At 28.6% G+C, this 22,027-nt stretch overlaps 1 protein-coding gene across 1 annotated transcript in view; it reads left to right on the plus strand.

Annotated features, from left to right (window-relative positions):
* The window catches only part of LOC119674677 (protein grainyhead-like), a 33,610-nt gene extending 11,831 nt beyond the window's left edge, over positions 1 to 21,779 (plus strand). Inside the window, exon 2 of the mRNA XM_038085830.1 lies at positions 20,243 to 21,779. Coding sequence (XP_037941758.1) covers positions 20,643 to 21,779 — 1,137 coding nt within the window. The 5' untranslated portion in view covers positions 20,243 to 20,642. The remainder of the gene's footprint in view (positions 1 to 20,242) is intronic.
* Positions 21,780 to 22,027: the final 248 nt, after the last annotated feature.

Consider the following 22,027-nt stretch of genomic DNA (forward strand, 5'->3'; position numbering starts at 1 on the left):
GCTGAAAGTTCTGAAAGGAAACAGAAAGTAAAGTGTGAATATAATAAAATTAGCAATCTTTCTAGTAAAATATTTATTACGTAAATTTGTTTTTAATAAATTATGTGAAGAATATCTTAAAGCAATGTTATATTATTACTCAATATGCACTGTTAAATTTATCACCTAATTTAAACTGAAAATAAGGAATTGGTTTAGTAAAAATTAAGTTGCTACTCGTTATTACAGTCAAGGATTTTTTCCGAAATTGATTCCATATAAAATTAAATATTTTTTGGATATTTTGTTATATTACATTTGAAATTGTATAATTGTATTTATACCCCATTTTTAATTATTTTTAATAATTTTAATAAATAAATAATATAATAAAAAACTAAAAAAATGTTTGAAGTATTACTCGTTACAGTAGTAGAATTTTTTTGTACGAGTATTTTCTATTATAATTTAAAATTTAATTATAACTGTAAATTATTTTAAATTGTAAAACAGTATTAAAAAATAAAATGTTGGTTTCAGGGTCTGTTCCAAGTATAGGATGCTTGACCTTTACCAGTTTTCATACATTTTTTTTGTAATTCTCTTTGCCTTAGGATTTTGCACAACTGCGAGATTTGTTCCCATTATCTTATATATTGTCTTATAAAATATTTTCATTCTTATAATTTTTTTCATCTTTCTGCATAAGATATATTTCGTATATATTTTATATCTTATTTCATAAATATATAAACTTTTTTTCTATTTAAAGCAAAACTAAAAAATTGTACTAACCATTTTTTTCTATAATTTTCAATCTAACTTGTATCTCCTTCCTCTAGCAAAGAAGAAACATTACTGGTCGAAAGTTACAATATATTTTGTTATGTTAAATAAACAGCTAGGATCTTGTTTTTAGGACTAATAAAAAATTTGCTTATGCAAGAATGTTTCATTTAAACATTGACATAGTTTTTTTATGTATTGGTTTTATAGCTACTTTTAGTGGTGGTGAACATTACTGTTTTAATATATTAAGTTTTTACATGTTAACATCTTTTTATAACAAGTTTTTTTAACAATCGCTTCTTATTACTCGTTGTTTTAGAAGTCTAATTTTTAAGTTTATTTTAAATTAATGGGCCGCGACTTTAAGCCATCTACCTACATTTAAATTTTATTATATTTTTTTAATTTTATGTAGTTGTCTCGTGCTCTAGTGTAATTTTAGTAATTAATCATATAATCAAACTCTTCATTTTACAACAAATATTGCAACTTTTATTAATATTACAATAAAAGCTAACTAGTACTTGTTAAAATAATAATAAGTAGTTGCTATTATTATAGCAATAATAACTACTATTCTTATTATATAACTATGTAATAACTATAGATATAATTTATTAACTATTATAATTATAATAATAATAAGTTATAAATAATTAATTAATAATAAATTTATTTAATAAATAATAATAATAATGATTTTTTATTTATTAAATTTGTTATTAATTAATTATTTATAACTTATTATAATCATAATAGTTAGTAAATTATATCTATAGTTATTACTCGTATATATAGTCATATAATAAGAATAGTAGTTATTCTGATTATAATAATAATGAATTGAAATCACCCATTTGATAAATTTAAAAAAAAATTCCCTTGTAATATAACTATAACTCTAATAATTAAAGATAATTACAAGAAAAAGCCTAAAAAAAAATACTTAAAAGAAAAAAAATTAATGGATAAATAAACAAAATAAATGAGAAATGAATCTATTCTCAGAAGTATACATCACTACAAAAAAAAAACATTTCAGAAATGGACTTTTTCCACCAAAGAAGTTTTACTGGGTAAATGTACAGTTAATACAATAAATGTTAGTAAATAAACAAAATCGAGTTCGATGATTGCTCACGAAATCAATCTTTCTCTGTTTGTTTTTTGGTCAAGAGATAGTTTGGTAGTATCTTTCTTATTTCTATTGTGCTCCAAATCAATATTGTTGCTGATTAATTTGCTGCTTCTACAAACAAAGTAGAATGCGCGCGGAAACTTTAGCGGCGAGTAGTTACTGAACTGACATTATGACGAGTAAGTGCGTTCCTATACTCGTACAAACAAACTGCCGACCACTAGTTTTTATGCAAAGTTGTGTGCCGCCACATTGTTTTATTTATGTATTCAATTTTTTCATTTCATTTGTTCGCGCTTTAATGATGAGCTCTGACTTTGACACGTTTTGGTTTTAAAATGCTTTACTCGTCGCATTTTCTCATACGAGTTGTGCTTTGTTGAGGTTACTTTTTTCTTGTTTTTTTTTCTTTTTTTTTTATTTGTATACTGTTAATTTCATTTCATGTTTTTATTATTTTGTTTTTTTTTGTTGTTGTTTAGTTTGTTTGTTTTTTTTCTGTGTTGAGCTGCGCACATGGCTGTTTGACTGGTAGTGCAACCACGTTGACTGATTTAGGGCCAAAGTGCCGAGCCGCCACAACAGCAGCTACAAACAAGAACAACACAACAACTTTGCCATGATTTGTTTACTATCGAAAACCAGCTGAGATGACTGCTGCCTGTCTGCAAAGTGTAGGACAAATGACGAGTTTACTTAACTTGTACTTGTACTCGTCGTAGAAACAAGAATGCAAAAACTGCTTTACAAAAATCAAATAACAACAAAAAAAAGTAAAACCTGAATTGATTTTCATTCATTATATATCAGTTTTAATGATTATTATTGTAAACTAATAGTTTACAAACAAAAAACAACTTTTCTGTTTGTTTATGAAATGCGGATGATAAGATAAAAAACACGTGCTAGTTGATTGTTGCTTCTACAATATTTACACGTCAAAAGCAAAGGAGTTAATTTTATTTATTTTTGTTTTAAATCAAATATTTGGAAATCTAATGATTATGAATATATTCATTTTTTTTAATATCAAGTCAGTTTTATTTAATTATTAAATCATTAGTATAAATTTAAATTTTGTAAGTCACTTAAAAAAATTCGTTATTAAGGACTATTTATACTCGTTATAATTTTCCGAAGAAATATTCGCACTCTTAATTTAACTAGTATTAGCTATTTATGACCGTATGCGAGTTCGAGAAAATTGAGGCAAAGTAAATTGAAATTTCCTAGGGATTTTGTGCGCTACACTTATGTAAATATTTATTTATTTATTGTACTTATTTATTATATTTGGTTTAAATTTTTCAAATTTATTTATTTATTTATTAAACACTTTATTTACATAATTTTTATCTAATTTACCCAACTCGAAATTCTGATAAATACCAACATTCGCTGCCATATCGACATAATTTACTATTTCCCTCAATTGACCAACAATTTCGCACACGGTGTATGTAATTTTAAAATATTATACCACATCCCTGTATTTACGTGTTTTAGAAAATTTATCATACCTGTGTAATAAAGTTTATTTAGAGGCATCATAAATATTGATAATAAAAATTAATTTGTTTAGGGGATGCTTGGTAACCCTAATAAAGCGAAGTATTAAAAGTTCTCGAGCGCGGGGTATTTTTTAAAATCCATTGGTATAATTGTGTTTAATTGGTGATACTCGGAAATTTTCTAACAATTAAAAGTGTCCGCTAACGCAGTGCAATTGAGTTCAGTGAATTAAGTGAACCAATAATTAAATTTACTTTGTAATTTAAAGTGAGACTTCGACAGACAAGAACTAGAATTACAGTTCCTGATAAAAACAAGCGAAAAGTATTTATATTCGCCGTATTATATGCCGATATTATATATTCGCCGTGTTATATGTCGATATTTAAGTCGAGCTTTCAAACTAATTATTAAACTTTGGTAAAGCGAACGAATTTTTTGTTTTTAAGAACGGGGGTTGTTGTCATCACTATACGTGCTTGGGTGTGGAATGCCTGCAACTGGACCGTAATTAAACTGAAACAATAACTTTGAATTGTTTTAAAATCAAAGCTATTAATCTTCGACAAAATATAACACGGGCGCCACCTATAACTGTCATTTGCATAAGAGATCAGTAGCGTCAAGAAGTCTATTTCGCTTCATGGAAAATACAAATACAACCAAGGCACAAATAACAGAGGAGAGTCATCAGCTCAGACAAACACCTACAAAAGTTACAGCAAAGCGTATGCGAAGCAGCCTTGGTGAACAACAAACTATCAACACAATGAATATACAGGATATGAAGGCGATGTTTGCTGAACTTTTAGATGACAAAATGAAAAATTTGGCAACGAAAACGGATATAGAGGATATAAAAGATAAGTTAGTAGAAAATGCGAATCAAATTCAAAGTCTGAAGGAAGAAAATGCTAAGCTTAGAGAAGAAATGCAACAAATTAAAGAATCGAAAGAAGTTGATAGCAGGCGAATATCACATTTGGAGAACCAAAGCAAGAGGAAAAATATTGTAATCCGCGGCCTAGCTTGTGATGCCAACCAACGGACATTCGATCGTGTAACTCAACTATGCAACGAAGTTCTAAATATTCCAAGCCCACTGCCGATAGCTTCGGTAAGAAAGTTAAGCGAGTACGACGGAAAGGTGAATGTCGTTGTAGAGTTGGACACAGCAAACTCTGTAGAAAAGCTGCTTAGTAAAAGTAAAAATCTAAAAGGGTCACAAATCACTTTAGAACGGGATCTTGATGCTGGTAAACTACTACATAAAAAACTTATGTTGATTTTAAAACAGAAAATTCTCACAGTAAGTAAAGTACACAGGGTCAGCGTTAGAAATGAAAAATTAAGAATTGGAGACTACTGGCTAAGGTGGAACAATAAAAATGAACTTGTTTGTAATGATCAAAAAGGCGAAATGGTTTTAAAAATATTGTATAAAGAATTAGCTACAAAAATAGATATTAATTATGTAAATCTTTTAAAAATATTAGAAAAGAAATAGGGACGCGCTGTCTGCGGAGGGAATGAAAATAGTAGTACTAGTAATATAGTTAATAATTTTAGAAACTTGCGTATTTTGTCATACAATATAAACGGTTTAAAAAATAAAATGATCTTTCCAGATTTTTTCGAATTCGTCAAAGGCCATGATATATTTTGTTTTCTAGAAACACATATAGAGGAGAAAGACTTGGAAAACTATAAAAAATTTTTCTCGGGTTTCGAATTACATTTCAAAAAAGCTACTAGAACAAGTCAATTCGGCCGTGCTAGTGGTGGAGAAATGTATGGAATTAAAAAAGAACTAAGGAATGCTGGCTTTATGTATTGCTTTGAAAATATAAATAATATTAACATTATCAACATAAAAACAAAATATATAAATTTCAAAATAGTCCCGTTATATCTAAACTGTAACGATTGGGAAAATAATTTCCAACAACTGGCAAATCATCTGGTGGAGGAAAACGTCGAAAATACAATTTTAATTGGCGATTTAAATGTCAGAATAGGAAATATACAGCAAAACATTGAAGAAATATTTTTAAATGAATTTAAATCAGGCGTTGAGTGTAGACAATCAAAAGACGTAGTCGCTAACAGCAGAGGAAAAAAGTTTATTGAGCTGTGCTGTGATTATGGCCAAATAGTGCTTAATGGAAGAACGGCAGGAGACATAGAAGGCAACGTCACATATATAAGTAGTAATGGTTCTGCGGTAAATGATTTATGCACAGTTTCACAAGAAATGCTGACATATGTAGAAACCTTTACGGTAGAAGAAAGAGAATGGTCCGATCATATGCCTTTGGTGATAAGTTTAAAATTGCAATGTGAAATACAACAAAACACGGAACGAAAACTGCTTCCGACCCTCAAATGGAAAGATGCAAATAGGGTTCAATATAGCAAAAAACTTAAGGAAAATATAAGGACAAAGCTGCAAAATAAAACACATCTAGACTTATCAGATTTAACTGATGTTATACTAAAATCTACTCCCAAAATACGAAAATGTAAGGGATTCTATACCAAAAAATCAAAATGGTATAACTTCCGATGCTTTGTCGCGAAGAAAAAAGCTAAACACTTGTTGAGAAAATATAGAAGAACAGAGAGCAGCGCTACTAGAGCAAATTACTTAGAAGCAAATAAGAAATATAAAGATGTATGTCTGAAAAGTAAAGCTGAATATTATAGAAATCTAGAGACACGTATAAACACAATTAAAAATGGCAAAGAATGGTGGAAGCTAGTTAAAGAGCTAAGAAATAGGCCTTTAATAAATGAGGTACGAATTGCACCAAATGAGTTTAAGACACACTTTGAAAATCTTCTTAATCACACGCAAACGGCGAAAGATGTGCATTATGCTCCAAACTTTATAGAAATAGACGAGCTCGACAAACCTATAATGGTGGGTGAGATATTGCAGGTCTTGAAAAAAGCGAAAGACGGAAAAGCACCAGGTTTAGATAGAATCCCTTACGAATTTTACAAAAATGCAAATACGGAATTTTTAGAGCAACTCGCGAAGGCATACAACCAGATGTACGACTCAGGAAGGGCAGATTCAAGTTCTGAACCGAGTATAATATTTCCAATACACAAGAAGGGAGATAGTTCAGTTGTAACCAATTATAGGGGTGTGGCATTTATGAACACAAAAGCAAAAATATTGATGGGTGTGCTCAATGAAAGATTATCCAGTTGGGTTGAAAACAATAACATCATGTCTGAATACCAAGCAGGATTTCGTAAAAACTATTCCACGGTTGACAACCAATACAATCTAACATCCATCGTAAAGTTGAAATTTAATGAAAAAAAGAAAGTATACGCTGTGTTTATAGATCTAAAGGCGGCTTTTGATAAAATCGCTAGAAAATTACTTATGTACAAACTGAGGAGCATAGGCGTTTCAAGCAAATTTGTAGATTTTATTGAGCAGATTTACGAGACGACAAATTCGGTAGTTTGGAACGGAAGCGAAGTATCTGACAGTTTTAGCACAATTTATGGTGTCAAACAAGGTTGTTTGCTTTCCCCCCTTCTGTTTGCGTTATATCTCAACGACTTACACGATTATTTGGACGGTGGTTTGCAGGTGGAAGAACTGAATATAAGGCTGTTGTTATATGCAGTTGATATAGTCATCTTGTCCGATGATGCAGAAACGCTACAGAAAATGATATGGAATCTTGAAACATACTGCGACAGTTGGAATTTAGAGGTAAATTTAGCCAAATCGGCAGTCATGGTGTTTAGAAAAGGCGGTAGGCTGTCTAGTAGAGAAAGGTGGACATACAAAGGGGAAGTGCTTAAAATAGTCGCTGAATATACATATTTAGGGGTAACGCTCACGCCAAAAATGATATTTAAAAAACACCTGGAAAACAGGAATATATCTGCAAAATCAAGCATAAATGCCACTTGGAGTACGTATTTAAATAACGATAAAATTTCAATCAGGGCAAAGTGGCAAATGTTCAATGCTATTTGTAGAGCCATACAAGGCTATGCGGCGCAAATTTGGGGGAGTGACATGTTTAGCGAAATAGACAAATTACAATGCTACTTCTTCAAAAGAATTTACAGGCTTCCCAATTTCACTCCAACCTACGCCATAATGCTGGAATCAAATATGGAAAGCGGGCATTTGTACACAATGGACTTGCATTTAAGATACGTCTACAAGACTTTGTTTGAATATAATGAAAGGAGATTGCCAAGAATATTGTCACAAAAAGTTCTGCAAAAAAATGTATTTTGGGCAGAGAGACTAAACGTTTTGGGAAATGAGTCAAGCCTAGTTTGGAATGATGAAACAACAAGCCAAGAATGGAAGAACAATAATTTCGTATTATTAAATCACTTAAAAGTGGAAAACAGAGTAAAAATGTGGCGAAAAGCATTGAGAAGTGAAAGCCGAATTTATAAGTACCTAGACCATAACTTGGGGGCTCAATATTTTACAGAAAGCTTCAGTCGTGCGCACATAATGTGGATTTTTAAGGCGAGATGCGACTTAATTCATTTAGATGGCAAATACAATAGAAACTGTACACTGTGCAATCTCAATGAAACGGAAAGCATACAGCACTTCTTAGGCCGCTGTCCTATATTAAGGCCGTTTAGACGAATTTGTTTTGAAAGAGAAACGTTAGTGGAAGAGGAAGTAATCAATGTGCTTAATGGGGAAAATGATCCTAACTGGAAAAAATTGATTAACTATATTACTAGTGCTTTAAAATACAGAAAACTGATTATAAATGAATTTAATACTTTTTAATTAATATTTAAAAGCATATACAATTAATTTAAATTCTGTATAATTCCTTTTTGTATTGTAAATATAAATTAAGTTTGTAAATTTAAATTTTGTAAATTCTTAATTTTAATTTTGTAAATTTTAAATTTTAATTTTCTAAACGTTATGCAAGAAAGTAAATTTATTTTAAACCAACATCTCCGACAGACGACTATAAGTCATTGTCGTATTCTTTGTTTGTTCAATTCAATATTTTTAAGTAACTATAATGTTTTTAGACTTAAGGCTTATTACTTATTTATGTTAAAAAATTTTTTTTGAAATTGAATAATAAAGAATCTAATCTAAAATCTAATCTAATCTAATTTGTTTAGTTTAAACCGCATAGAAACAGTAGAAGGAATCTTATAAGAAGAATTAAAATATTTTAATAAAATATTTTCAAATTTGATATTAACGTCAATTTTGACGATAGTAACTATTTTATTTTCGAATAGTACTGAACTGCAAGAACAAAGATTTCTATTTATTTGTAATTAATTTAATTTTTGGCTGACCATACAAAAGCTGTTTCGCTGTTTTTTTTATATTTAATTATTCGTAAATAATTTTACGATATTAAAATAATTGGATTAAATTGGATATATAATTCAATTAATTAAAAGTAAATAAAAATGTTTGTTGTTACAATTCAGTACTGTTCGAAACCTATCTGTAAAATATACTTTAAAGAATCAGTGGAATAGCGAGGGTTATCCCAGAAAGATACTGAACTGTTTCTATAAAACGTTCTTTGACGAACCGGTGGTGTAGATTTTTTAAGAGATTGAAAGTTTTTTATAAATAATTCTTTAACGAATTTATCGAGTAAAATGATATTTAGAAAAAATAATCGTTAAATTATGTATTATGGTTTTTTTTGCTTATGTCAAAGATGTACATAAATATATAGTACAAATAATTCTATATTATATTATACATATAAAATTAAAAAGACAACATATGTTCTATTCTTAGTTTTTTATGGTAAAAAAGGGAGAGGTTGGTTTTTACGATAGGTTATTTAGTTTTTATTTAAGCCTCAATATTAATACTTGAATAAATTTTTTTATCCAAACTTGCATTTTAATACAAAATGTAATCATAATTAAATTCTGGCTTTTAGAGTTTGCATTATAGAGAAAGTTAGTCCTAACTAAATTAAACTTGATAGTTATAGGCGATATGTTAAATATATATCTGCTGTCTTAAGTAATTTTCATTATACTAGAGAATAATATTCACAACTGTTATACCTTTTCTGACCAAAGAGGAGACTATATATATAGCTTCGTTTGGTACTGGCGAAGTTTCTCGGATTATTAATAGGGCGTTTATCGCCGCATTGTCCAGACACGTATGCTAAGAGCATCGTTAAGTCTACACGGCAGGTAATCACATTAAATAATTCTATAGTTCTATCCCTAACTACTATCTAGCGAAACCGCAACTGTACGAGTAATAAAAAAGAAAAAAATTTATTTGTATGTATTTCTTTCGATTGTAAGCCCACCTGAAAAAGTGTAGAAAAGAGTCAATGCATCTCTTCCATTGAAATTTATATGCAATTTTAATTAATTTTTTTTTGAAATAAAATTTATTTAGTAAACGCTTTAATTTAATCAATTTTAAAAATAAATTTTATTTCAAATTCATTTCTTTTTTCGTTGAACCTCATCAAATTTAATTACGTCAAATCAGTCAATTCCCAAAATCTCTTTCATGATCGCTTTGAATTAACATCTTAAGATACTTTTGAGTAACCTTTTTTGTATGTTTGTATGAAAGTATCTATATGTATGTAGTTTATTTATGTGTGTCTGTATAAATGTACATTTAAAATTTTGAATACGTTTTTAATGTTCACTCTAATCAAATTTCTTCTTCGTTGTGCTTTTTTTATCCACTGATGAATATTGAGTTCAACTTATACCTCAAGACAATACCTTAAAACCGATAACAATTCATGTGTGCAGAGGATCGCAAACCTTTTAAGTTAGAGGGGGAAACAACTGTGGAAATACAAAGATACACAAAAAATTTATGGATGCCATTAAATGTTACGTGATTCGCTCCGCACTATTGTAAACCGCGTTTTCAACTTAAGAAATACAAAAAAAAAAACAAATGAATTAAAAAAAAAACATTAAATAAGAAAAAAAATGAAAAATAATCAAAAACATATTTAATTTCGTATTAATGCGTGCGTCAGTGAAGCTGCGGTACAAGCTCATTTATTTTAATGTTGCTGATGAGGTTCACTTCGACACTGCGCGTATCTTCGGATATATCTGAGATATTATTTTGCAATAACAAAGTGAAACCAAAAGCTTTTGTGTGCATGTTCGGCGATGATCCCAAGGGACATTTCGAATGTTTTGAAAATCGTTATACACGGCAAATATGTATTTGTATTTTATTACTGCTTGATTAATTTACTGAAATTTTAAATAAATGAGATATGTTTTTGTTCACATTTTTTAATCATGAACATTGTGAAAATTTTTTTGAAGATTTTGTTTTTGTTTACCTGCAGATCTAACCAAATCTGTTGCTTGTAATCAAATCGTTCGATACATGTCAATGCACAGTTAAGTGAACATCCCACCCACCACATTGCGGTCTTGAAGCACACTCAGCGCGTTTTCTTCATTAAAAGTAATATTTTTGTTTTATGTTTAATATTTCTCATTGGTTTTGTTTGGAATCTCACTGGCTGAGTATATCGAGCACATAACCAGTTGACGCTGAAACTGACCTCACCCACTAACAGCGCTCGAGAAGAGCATAAGCAAACAAGTTTCACAACTGCCAGTGAACTTTTGCCGCCATACTCCACAGCCGTTGTAGCTGTGGATGTGCCCGGAATTGTACAGAATTTGTATTTGAACTGCACTCACATTTTATGTATTAGGTCAAGGATTGCGTACCGGTTCCAGTTTGTTGTGCTGCTTTTCAATAATTACAAATCGTGAAGATGCTCCTGGAAAAACATGTTTTGCCTTGATTATGTGCCACGGATTGTGCTATATAATCAAAACAATATATGATTCTCTGCTTTCCGCTGGCGGCTGAGCCGAGCGATTAAAATATAAGATGAAGTGAAGAAAATATGCGAATAGAATAGTACAAATACTGACTTAAGTCAATGTCTAGATTTTAGGGTTAAGCGCAATTATTGCTGCTTTCACACAGCGGCCTGCGATTGTGATTGCACTGAGTGTTGGAGTATTCCTGTAAAATTAGCCAAGGAGTCAAACTAGTTGGACCGGCACGTGTGATTTTGCATTGACCTGAAACTCGTTTAAGCTGATTCCTCATATTATCCTGATTTTATTTTATTGTGGATTTTTTTTTGTTGTCTTTAGGTTTGTGCTTTGTTGAGTTGGTGGTGGATTTGGTTTTTGTTAAACGATAACCTGTTGTTTGGCAGCACTTTTGCCTGTTGACATAATTTCAAGTCTACATGGATGTGGAATATCCTGATTTAAATTTCAGAGGTTACCAGTTTACTGATGAGAATCATAAAATTCTAAAATCATTCATAAAAGTGTGCTTAGTACATGTGCGTAATTCACGGTCAGGAACAGTGTGAGTTCTTTGATGAAAAAAGTAGACTTGCGCACGGCATAGAATTTTTATTAGAAATGACTTAATGCTACTTTCTTGGTTTATTTCTAATCGAATTCTATAATAAAAAAATTTAAATTTAAATAAAATTAATTTAAAAAAAAAACCATAGAAGAAAACTTTCTGTATTATCCTTTATAATGTATTTTTTATAGATTTCCTAAAAAGACTAAAATTTATTAATATATAATGATACATTTAGAAGACTACAATGACAACTCTATAAACAAATTTAATAATAAAATGTTATATTAAATAAATTTAATAAATATAAAAAAATTATATGGCACAAATAAGGTTGAATTATTATAAAATAAATTAATGAAGTAATAAAACAATAAATAAAATAATACTTAAAGCAATGTAATTAAAATATATATTAATGAATTAGGTACAAATAAATTTGGAATAAATAAATTTAGTACAAAAAAATTTAGTATAAATAAATTTAGTATAAATAAGATTAAATATAGGGAAATAAAAGTATACAAATGATATAAAGAAAACCGTTATTAAAAATAAATGATGTATAACTAATATAAATTTAATTAAAATTAATTGTCTTTTATTACAATTAATTTTAATAAATAATAAATTTTTCAATAAAATTGAAAATTAAATAACAATATAAAAATATTAAAACATTTTAAAAGGGAATTAATAAAATAAAAATAAACATAAAATGCAAAAAGTAGTAAATTGAAAAAGTAAGGCATATATTAAAACGATTATAAAATTGAAATAAATTTATATTTAAAATATATATATTTATATATATATATAATATATACATTATAAAATAATAAAAGTGATAATTTTAGATAACAAAAATTGTGATTACAAAAAAATTTAAACTAAGATAAATAAAATATATACAATAAAATAAAGTCTTCTGAAATTGTTTCCGATTATTAATAATCATTAAAAACGTATACAGTGATGATATAAAAAATATGTCCATAATAATATACAAATTTAATATGTTTTTTATATATTAATATATTGTTAATGATTCTAGTGAATTGGTTTCTATTGCCTGTTGGACTTTGAGATTCTAACCACTTTGTTTCAGCCTTCATTTATTCAGATGAATTTAAGAGACTATTTACATGGATAGTAAAATAGATTCTATATAGCGCAGTATATACCAATGCCCGTTATAACTAATAATAACTATAATCGTCTACATTATATTGTTAATGCTTGTGCTGATACTTTATATATCGCAACTAAAACTTTGTCATTTTCTAATTTTAACTTAAAAAAATATTTTAAGTTTGTGCAGTTTGCAAGTTTGGGTATATATAGAAAAATTATTTATTGATAAACCCAATCTACAGCTGACTTCCATGCTAGGAGTACGTTTTCTTTGAACGAGAAGGCAATCTTTTTAAGGAGATTAAACATCGTCAGCGTCAAGTAACTAAAATATTATAGGTACCATTGTACCTATGTAGCAATATCATTATTAGAAATTGTCTACATATTTCGGTTCAAGTAGCACTATTTCACTTATAGCGTGATAAATACAAACGTATCACTATATATTCAATATTTTGAAAATCTATAAAAGAGCTATTGAAATATAAATACGATACAACTAAAAAACATAAATCAAATAAAAAAAATATATTATTTAAAAATTATATTCTTAAAATACTTCATTTTTATATTTATGAAATATAATTTTTTATAAAACAATAATATTGAATATCAATGTATTAAACAAAATATAAAAAACATAATAAACTTTATAATAAAGTATTAATAACAAATGAAAGTACTAAAAAAAATTTAAAAAAAGATAAAAATTATATTAAAAATTATATTAATTAATAAAACAAATAAATTTATTAAGAAGAAATAAATTAAATTTTATATAAAATTTTGAGAGCACGCAAAGGATTAAAAATTTAAAAACAAATAAATTATGTATAATAAATAAATATGAAAAAGATTACATTAAAAATTATAGAATACAAATTTATAAACTAAAGTAAAAATAATGAAATAAAAATTATTTAAAAAAATTAAAAATAATTAACAAACCTTAAATAAACAATTGTAACCTTAAATAATATTTCAAAAATTATAATTTAACAAAACAAGATTAATAAAAAAATTAAAAAAAATGTATATGTATATATATATATGTATATGTTGAATATTTATATAATATTTTATATATAAATATTTTTTTTAATAGTTTTAAAAAAAATTTCAAAAATAAAAGAATAAATAGAAGAGAAAAATATATATATAAATAATTATATATAATTAATGTATATAAATAAATAATAAAATATATTTTAATAAATTAAATAAAACCATTAAAACAAGTAATATGTATAAAAAAATTCGAATTTAATAATTTACTAAATGATTTATGATAGATATTGATAATGCTTAAAACACAAATTGGTTTTGCTAGCAATCCTAATTACAAAAAAAAATACTTCTAACATATTAGCTTAATATATGTATATCGGTTACAAACTAATCCATGTCATTTTATGCATCTATTCAGTCCTTAGTCGTCATGCTTCAATAGTTAAATAATTTAAAAAAGAAGAAAGCGATATGTATAAGTGCTAGCTAGCTGCACTAAAAGCACGGAATAAATATGATTCCGTGCTAAATTCTAAATTTTTTAATTATACCATATTTTTAAAGTAATAAAACCATAAATATCATATTCATATTAAACGAAATAAAAATCTTCGACTTGACGAATATTCTTGAATTCAGACTGAATGCAATTAAATCCAATTTGTCTCCAGGATGCGAAAAATTATCTGGAAATTTTATAATTGATTTTCTTTCCTACAGTTACATAAAAATAAAAAACTCAATATTCCCAGTAATTAAAAATCTCCTAACTTTTTCTTAATAAATCCTATTGTTTATTAGAAAAAAGATAATAGTTCATTGCAAAAAAATTGATCTTTTTGAGTATCTCGTTTTTATTCCAAAATATGCTGTATATTTACATCAGTTTCTGTGGAAGATACAAGGCTACTAGGCTTCTAATATGAAGATTTGCAAATAATGCATAGGTTGAGGTTGCAATAAAATATTTTTTTGTTATTTTGCTAGTGGAATAATAAAAAGTGGAAAATGTATTGTATTTTATTGCATTTATTTATAAAATTATTTATTGCATTATTTTTTTAATATTATTATTATTTTGTTTTTTGTTTTTTGTTTTTGTTATTACTGAATGAAGTAAACAAAACACAACTGTTTTACTATTTAGTTTGGTGGATGGGTTCGATAAACTTGGAGTCGTTAACATGCGGCAGGCTGTTGGTTGTTGGCTGTTAGGTCTGCCTACGACAACCAAAAGCAATCCGGTTGAGCTACTTAAGCAACATTTCAACAATTTCTACCCGACTGAGTTAGTAACTAATAGCTAGCATCTGTTGTGTCTGCGAGCTTTTGCAATGCTCTAACAACGCTTCAACGTACATAGTTCAAGTTACTGAATTATCTCGAATGCGACGGTATTCGCACTATGATACCATAAATCATAACCTGCCCTAACAAGTTGTGCGTATGGTGGGTCTAAACGCGCCTATTTGCTACTATCCGTGCCGACGTCATTGTTGTGGCGTCAAATTGAATGACGACAATAATAGTTCATCAACAACATTAACGTGATTCAATTCGCATCAGCCAAAATGGCAAAATACCAGTTTTCACCATTTAATTTCAATTAACTTTTTTACTTTTAATTTATAAAGTGATAATACGAGTAACATTTTAAAATTTTAATTGTTGACGTGGTTGCTCATTTAAGTGGAGTGCGTATCTTAAAGATATAAAAAAACACGCATTTTTAATTTTGGCTCTAAATTGTGTCTGTCACTTGTAATGGAAAAGGAAAAGCTGCGTACATTTTTCTAGGTTTATTCGCCTCACTGCCAAATCTTATCTCCTCACAATAAACTTAATGAGGTTTTCTATTTTAACAGTAAAATGCATTTTCAACTCCAAACTTAAATGCGATTTTTCGGCTTAAATATATGTACGTATTTATTGAACGATTTGAGATAATGCGTTGAATAATTAACAGGTTTTGATTGTTTCTAATACAAATTGTACTTACGAGTATCTTTAATGGAGCGGCTTTGCCTAGACATCGGTACTCAGTCGAGCACATTGTTGTTAATCTGGTTGGATTTGTTGGATTACTATGAAAAAAATAGTAGTTTTTTGTCTAAATAATTATCTGGATAGTTTGTTGATTTGTTGTTAGTTCTTAGTAGCTTAAGAGTGGAGATATTAAACTGAAAATATATTAGGTGAATTGTTAAGACTGTAGTTAGTTGGTTTAGAGGTCATTAAAGCATTAAAGCTTAAGCCTATAATACAAATAGATTAATATGATAAGTGATTTAACTTTGAAAAGTAGAGAAGTAATTGAATAGTTTATGTATAAATTAAATATAGACGTATCTGCATGAATTCTCTACTATTATACCAATTTTGTTTTTGTGTTTGTTAAGTAATCTAGAAACATAATTCTTAATTAAATGTATACATTAATTTTAATTGATTACAGTGTGAAATGATTATTAATAACATATCTATTACAATATTTATATTTTAATAGCACTTAAAGTTTTGGAACAGATTAAGTTTATAAGTTCTGCTTAAAACTTTTTCTTATTTTTAGTTGCTCCATGTGATCTTAAGAGTTCTATCTATGAATCTATGTATTTATCTTTGAATCTATACAAAATGTATAAATCTATAAATATTTAATAAAATTGTATTTAATAATGTTTTTGACATCAGTATGAGAAGTTATAAAGATAAAATAATTTTAACAATTTATGTTATCTTTATAATAAACACATTGCCAATTCCTTAGTTTCAAGAAAATATTTGTTCTTTATTTTTTCCAAATGATTTAATTATTTTGATTTATATAGAAAGAGTAAAAAGTTCGCAAAAAATTGATTCTATATTGACAGATAAGGATGTACCTATTCTATTATACGGAAAATCTGTAGAACGTATGAATTAAATTCGGATGCATACCCAATGATCACAACATTTTATTAGATTAATTTTTCTTTTTAAAGAATTTTAACCATCCATTAAACATTAAATTTTTTTTTATGAAATCTAAAACTTAAATACGATTATAGATAACTAACTACATAGCATTAATATAAATAATTATTTACGGCAGATGTAAGTCGTGAAAAACATATATAAATATAAAATATAATGACCTCTTCTAATGTTGATAAATAAGTATTTACATAACAAATATTTATTGAATCTATATTTTATATTTTCTGTTTATTTATGAGATTAAATGGTATCGAAATTAAAAATGAGAGCATGTGCCCATCTATACATGTATTTTATATTATATTGTGTTAGACGTTAGAGAGAATTCATAGCGTGAAATTCTATGTGGTGCAAATCTTGGGTCTTTAACAACGAATTAATTTATTTAAGATAAAGCGTTTATTTACTATTTATGGTGTTACTATTTAGCACTTATTATTAAAAGCGAAAATTGTATCAAAACTATAAGTGCTATTTTACCCATTTAAAATTTGTAAGTCTATATTCTGTTGGGTAAAAATTATTCGATGTTTTTAATAAGAATTTATAAGAACTCCTTAATTTTATCTTATGTTTTCTTATTTTTATCATCTTTAACTTAACTTAGTATTTTATTATAATTATTTATTTTATTTTATTTCACACGAAATAATTACTACCAGTTGAGATTTCAACAAAACACTAAATAATTTAATAACGTTGTAGTCCCATCATATTTACGGCATGACCTTCCATTAAAATTTGTTTATACAGTTCCTGAAGCAAACATTTAACTTTATTTTGTAACTAGCTCTTTAAAATTCGGAACCCTTGAAATCAGTGTTTAATCATCTTGTCTTAAAATCAATGTTTAGTTCGTTTTAATGGCTCTTCAGTATTCTTGAACTTCTTAAATCAAAACTTGAATTTTCTATATTTCCATCGACTTTTTTGAAAAATATATTTACTATAGTGATGGTTTTTTTTGCAATCGATTAGGTATAGAGATTTTACAAAATCTTTTTTTAAGCAGGTACCAAATTCTTTTCTTCATAATAGTAAAATTGTTGAATAAAAAAGACATTGGCACACATATGATCAGGGGGCCGCATATAATCTCATTGTTCGATCTACCTTAACCCTCTCAACTACCTTTAGTAAACTAATTGGTGTTAATTACAAATTTTATGAATATTTTTTTAACAATCGTGCTCATTTGTGCTAAATCTTTTCAAGGTAGAAATCTCCTTTCTTCACATAATAATTGTTTAATCGTTTCTTTTGATTCTTCATATTTATAGATATTTATAAAAACTAATACTGGATACACAATGAATTCGCCTACATATCCATCACATAATTATTGCTCATAACGGACTTGTGTATATTGAGACTGACAATTCTCTCAGTTAAACTTAGAAGAGTGTTTACTCTCTTGAGGTATATTGTTGTCCTTGTTTTAACTGGTAGTTAGGTTAGGTTAGGTTAGGTTAGGTTAGGTTAGGTTAGGTTAGGTTAGCTTAGGTTAGGTTAGGTTAGGTTAGGTTAGGTTAGGTTAGGTTAGGTTCGGAAGGCGCGTATATGCCTCCACTCGGAGGCATATATTACCCATTGTGATTTTCCGGGAGAGGCGAGTTGATAACCTTTGTAATCCTTGTTAAACCATTTGGTTTTCCGGATGAAGTTGAGGAGATCCGATAAGTTTGCATTAAAGATGGCGACTTTAATGCAGTCGCCAGTACTGCAAAGTTTGCAGTCTGAAGTACTGCAAAGAGAAACAGAAAGTAGTTGACAGATTCTAACTACTCTTCATCTTGGCAACTCCTGCATAATCCACTTTTTCGAACTCGTCACCGCTGAAGCATAGACGCAATGACACAGTGCCCCGTTAGTACTCCAGTAAGCACACGAACTGCAGGATTGCTGAAGCCTAGAATGTTTTTCATTTTATTTTTGTCTAACCTACATAGACCATAAGGCTCTAGCGACCTCACAGTCTTCGCGAGTAGCCCATACACTCTTGGTCACCGTCTTGGTGATTTCCTCTATTATCCTAAACAGTTCACATATCGGTATATGTATTGAGAGGTCGGTCTCTCCTGTATGCAGTTCACAACCTCTTCTGACCATCTCTGCTAGTTCATTCCCTTCAATATTGCTATGTCCAGAAACCCAACAGAGAGAGATCTTGTGATGTTTGATGCTCATCAGTGATGCGTGACATTTCAATACAATCTTGGTTTTAACCGTTTTGGATTTAATTGCTTTCAGTGCGGCCTGGTAGTTAGTTTAAGCTAACTTTGGTTTCTTTGCTTGATAAGATATTTGAAGTAGGAATTTCTATTTCTAACAATATTTTGGAACTATATTAAAGGTCCTTTGTCTGGTGAGACTGTTGAAGAAATTCCTATTTTTAACATTTTTATTAAAAATATGGCTCTTAAAAAAAAGTAGTGTCGCATCTGACTAGTGCACTATTTTACACAATATTATTCTTATAAGTAACCGAAATTACACGAAATTTGTTTACGTCCTTTCATTAAATTTATTCAAAGGTCCTGCAGCTCGGCTTTTCCCTATTCCTGTTACTCGTATTGTGCAATGATATCGCTATAAAATATAGTTACTTACCTTAGTATCTACGGATGTCACTTATCTTTGCTTTATAATAATTTTTAACAAACAGCATGAATCTAAATAAAACTTTTATATTGATATATAATTGCTTAGATTCAATTAATAGTTTACAACGCCGAATACATTTTCTCCAGCCTCAAATGCTAATTTATATTGCTGAAACAGCATAAATACAGATTAATAAGCAATACTTTTCTACGGTTTTCTAAAATTATTACACATAAATTTTTCTTAATATAGAAATTTTGTTAAAAACAGCACTGTTTAAACTTGATCTAGTAGTATTGAAAAACTTCAATGTCTTCAGATATTGATTAAAGTCACCAATGCAAGAGAAACCAATATACTACTTTAATATTGCATTGCCATCATAATTGTATTATATAGTTATTAATAAAATTAACTTAACCGAAACGAGAATGTGGTGGTGGTTTGACGAGAGGCATCGTTAGATAGACCTCCTTAGACTCTCAAAAATGTTCGACGTTTAGTTTTCCAGTCATTGATCCTAAGTCATTTCCTAAGTCTTCGTTGTGATTTATTGTTATTATACGTTTTCGGTTTAATATTAATTTTTACAATTTATTATATCGAAAATATTAATATAACTAATATAGTAAAAAATGAAAATTGTCGACTTCCAATAAATGCAATTTTTTTTGTCTTCCTCATTTCAGGTGCAGTTGATGCCAACGTTTTTATCTCTAAAAGGTTTACAGTCTTCAAATGACGTTTTGAAAGTTTTACTTCCTCGAAGCATGCATTAAAAATTAATGACGGAAGAATAAAGCAAAAAGTGAAAGGAAGAAATTGAGTGCCATAAAAGAAAACAAAAACAAAGAAAAACGTTATGTAATACAAAATATATCTAGAAAAGCAAAAACAACGAATTCCGTCCAATAATACTGAGATTAATGTGCCTTTATACAACAGCTTATTAATAAAATTTAAACTAATTTTAAGTAATTTTACAAAACACGTCAGTCTTCCAGAACAGCCATAATTTGTCGTTTAATTTAAGAGATTTTCTATATGAAAAATAAATAATTGCAAAAAAAGTATTAACTTCAGAATAAAATGTCCTCATCGCCTGCTGCTACAAGCGTCATCACAGCCAACGAATTAGCTTTGCCTTCTCACGTTGTTATGCATCGTGGCAGTCATCAAACCGAAGTACGTCTCTCTCCACAACAAGTAACAACATCCACAATAACAGGACCTTCAAGTACAAATATCATAACAACTACTACACCTGCTACCACAAACGGTTTGTCGTTAATCACACCGAACGTAATGCATCGTTCACCGGACAGTCCACAGCCAGAATTGGCAACAATGACAAATGTAAATGTGCTCGATTTACATACTGATGCTTCAAAATTGTATGATAAGGAAGCAGTTTTCATATATGAAAGCCCTAAAGTAGTGATGCCCAATGTGGGTACAGCACAGTCTAATGAGCATATAATTGATGCACGTATGGTGGCACAGTTGAATCAGCAACAGAACGCGGTATCGCAAGCTGATCAACCGCTTGCAAAAATAGAGTTTGATGAAAATCAAATTATAAGAGTGGTGGGACCTAATGGAGAACAACAACAGATTATATCACGTGAGATCATAAATGGTGAACATCATATTTTATCACGCAACGAAGCTGGTGAACATATTTTAACTAGAATAGTCAGTGATCCATCGAAATTATTGCCAAATGATAGTGCAGTTGCTGCGGCAATGTTTAATCAGGCACAAAAACTCTCAAACGATCATAATGTATATCAAACTTCACCGCTCGATGCTTCTGTGCTACAACACTATGAAGCAGAAAATATTGTAAAAACTGAAGTCGATATTTATGATGAACATAAAAAGCCCACTGTTACCAGCAATGGACAAATTATTTATACCATATCTGAACCAGATGCGAAAAGTATTGGTCACCTGCCTACTAAAATAGATCCAGATCTTTATGGCAGTGAAAAGCATGTTGATTTGATATATAACGATGGCAATAAAACGGTAATATACACTACGAGTGATCAAAAAGGCCTTGAGATATATTCTGGCAGTGATTTAAGTGGTCTTGTTGCTGATGGACAAGTCGTAGTACAAGGTGGTTTGCAATATGCTGGTCAAGGCGGTGCTGGAGGTCAACCTGTATATATTGTGGCAGATAGTTTGCAAGGTAGCATAGAAGGACATCTACAAAGGTAAGTTAACATTTTTTTTTCATTTTTTATTAATTTTAACTTTTGATACATAAACATCAAAATCATATCAATTAAATATAATTAATATTTAATTTAATTACAATATCTGACTTGTAAGGTACAGAATGTAATAAATTAAATAAATTAATTTAATAGTGAAGGTGCGGTTGTTAATTTAAATACTCTACTTTAGTATTATAAAAATGATAGTGAAAAATTTTAAATATGCATATAAATGCATTACAAATCTAT

The sequence above is a fragment of the Teleopsis dalmanni genome, chromosome 2 (genome assembly GCF_002237135.1).
Source record: "Teleopsis dalmanni isolate 2A chromosome 2, ASM223713v2, whole genome shotgun sequence".
NCBI lineage: Eukaryota > Metazoa > Arthropoda > Insecta > Diptera > Diopsidae > Teleopsis > Teleopsis dalmanni.